Raw genomic sequence first — 1128 nt, 5'->3', positions numbered from 1 at the left:
CATTATTTCAACTGCCTAAACTTGCAGAAACTAAGTTAGATTAACGGTGGAGTTTTCCAGATTTCAGGGCAAGGTGCCTGACGTCAGGCCGAGCTATAGCAATGGAGCTATCCTCAACTGTTGGACACAGAGAGAGTTCCTAAGTTGTGTTTCTGCAGGAACCAGGCAGTGCTAGGAACAAACAACTGCTGCCAAGAGCTCAGTGCAGCTCTTCCCTCACCCTGTACCACGCACGACTCACAGCATTCGCTCTTTTCTCTCTCCAGACAAAATGCAGCCAGCACGAGGAAGGAATCACCAGCTGGCTGTTCATGTTGCTGCTTCAGGCGCAGAAAACCATCCTCTGGGACCAAACGCCACCTGCAGCACAATGCCAGGGAGCCCTCAGAAACAGAAGTCGCAGTCCTGGCAGGTAAGGGTGCAAATCCAGCTTTCAAAACCCTGCTTTTCAGGAACACAGAATTCAAGCTTGCAGTGCGCTTGTGTCTCCTTCTAGCGTTCAAGCCCCTGCCTAACGGCTTCAGTTCACCCCTGACCAAGAACCACTGTCATAATTCAGCTTGTGAAAGTTTGACACTAATCCTTGTGTATCCTTTCTAGGTGAATCGAGCCCTTGCCAATCCACAAGATCCAGGGCAAGTAGCATTGATGCACTGCGTGCTTCCATCAGTGGAGAGCTCCTAGGAAGCACGAATCACTGCAGTTCCAACGGCAGTCTTCTATGTAACATCAGTGATGGACAGAAGGAGCTCATCCATGTTCATGTTCTGATTTCTCCTGGCTCAGCTGAGGATGCTGACCTGAGCCTGCCAGACACCATAGTCACCAGCCTGGCTTGTAACCCAGTGCCTCTGCAAGGCAGCCCAGCCCAAACAGAGGCTGAGAGCAGCCAGGAGCAGGTCAGCATCAGTGAGGAGGAGCAGAGCCTCTTGGAGGGGGACTTACAATCAGCCCTCCAGTCCCAGGCACCGGACAGCAGCACTGAGAGCTCTGAGTCGCTGTCTCCGTGACAAGAGACGATGAGTCCCATCTTTATTCTGGACCTCTCACGCTCTCCTGTCTTTTACATAATAATAAAAACACACTCGTGCTCAATCATCGCCTTGACTGCCTGTGGAGTCTTCATTC

General features: G+C 51.4%; 1 protein-coding gene across 1 annotated transcript; it reads left to right on the top strand.

Moving 5' to 3' along the window:
- Positions 1-99: 99 nt before the first annotated feature.
- LOC109365015 (rho GTPase-activating protein 32-like) lies at positions 100-1095 on the top strand (the record flags this gene model as incomplete). The annotated part of the gene is made up of 2 exons (XM_019611604.2): positions 100-412; positions 601-1095. Coding segments are annotated over 2 exons (723 nt in total), but the record flags the coding sequence as incomplete, so codon positions are not given.
- Positions 1096-1128: the final 33 nt, after the last annotated feature.

This window comes from Meleagris gallopavo, unplaced genomic scaffold, assembly GCF_000146605.3.
Source record: "Meleagris gallopavo isolate NT-WF06-2002-E0010 breed Aviagen turkey brand Nicholas breeding stock unplaced genomic scaffold, Turkey_5.1 ChrUn_random_7180001950851, whole genome shotgun sequence".
In the NCBI taxonomy this organism is placed as follows: Eukaryota; Metazoa; Chordata; class Aves; order Galliformes; family Phasianidae; genus Meleagris; species Meleagris gallopavo.
The sequence above is the reverse complement of the archived record's forward strand: the minus strand, read 5'-3'. Positions and strand labels throughout refer to the sequence as shown.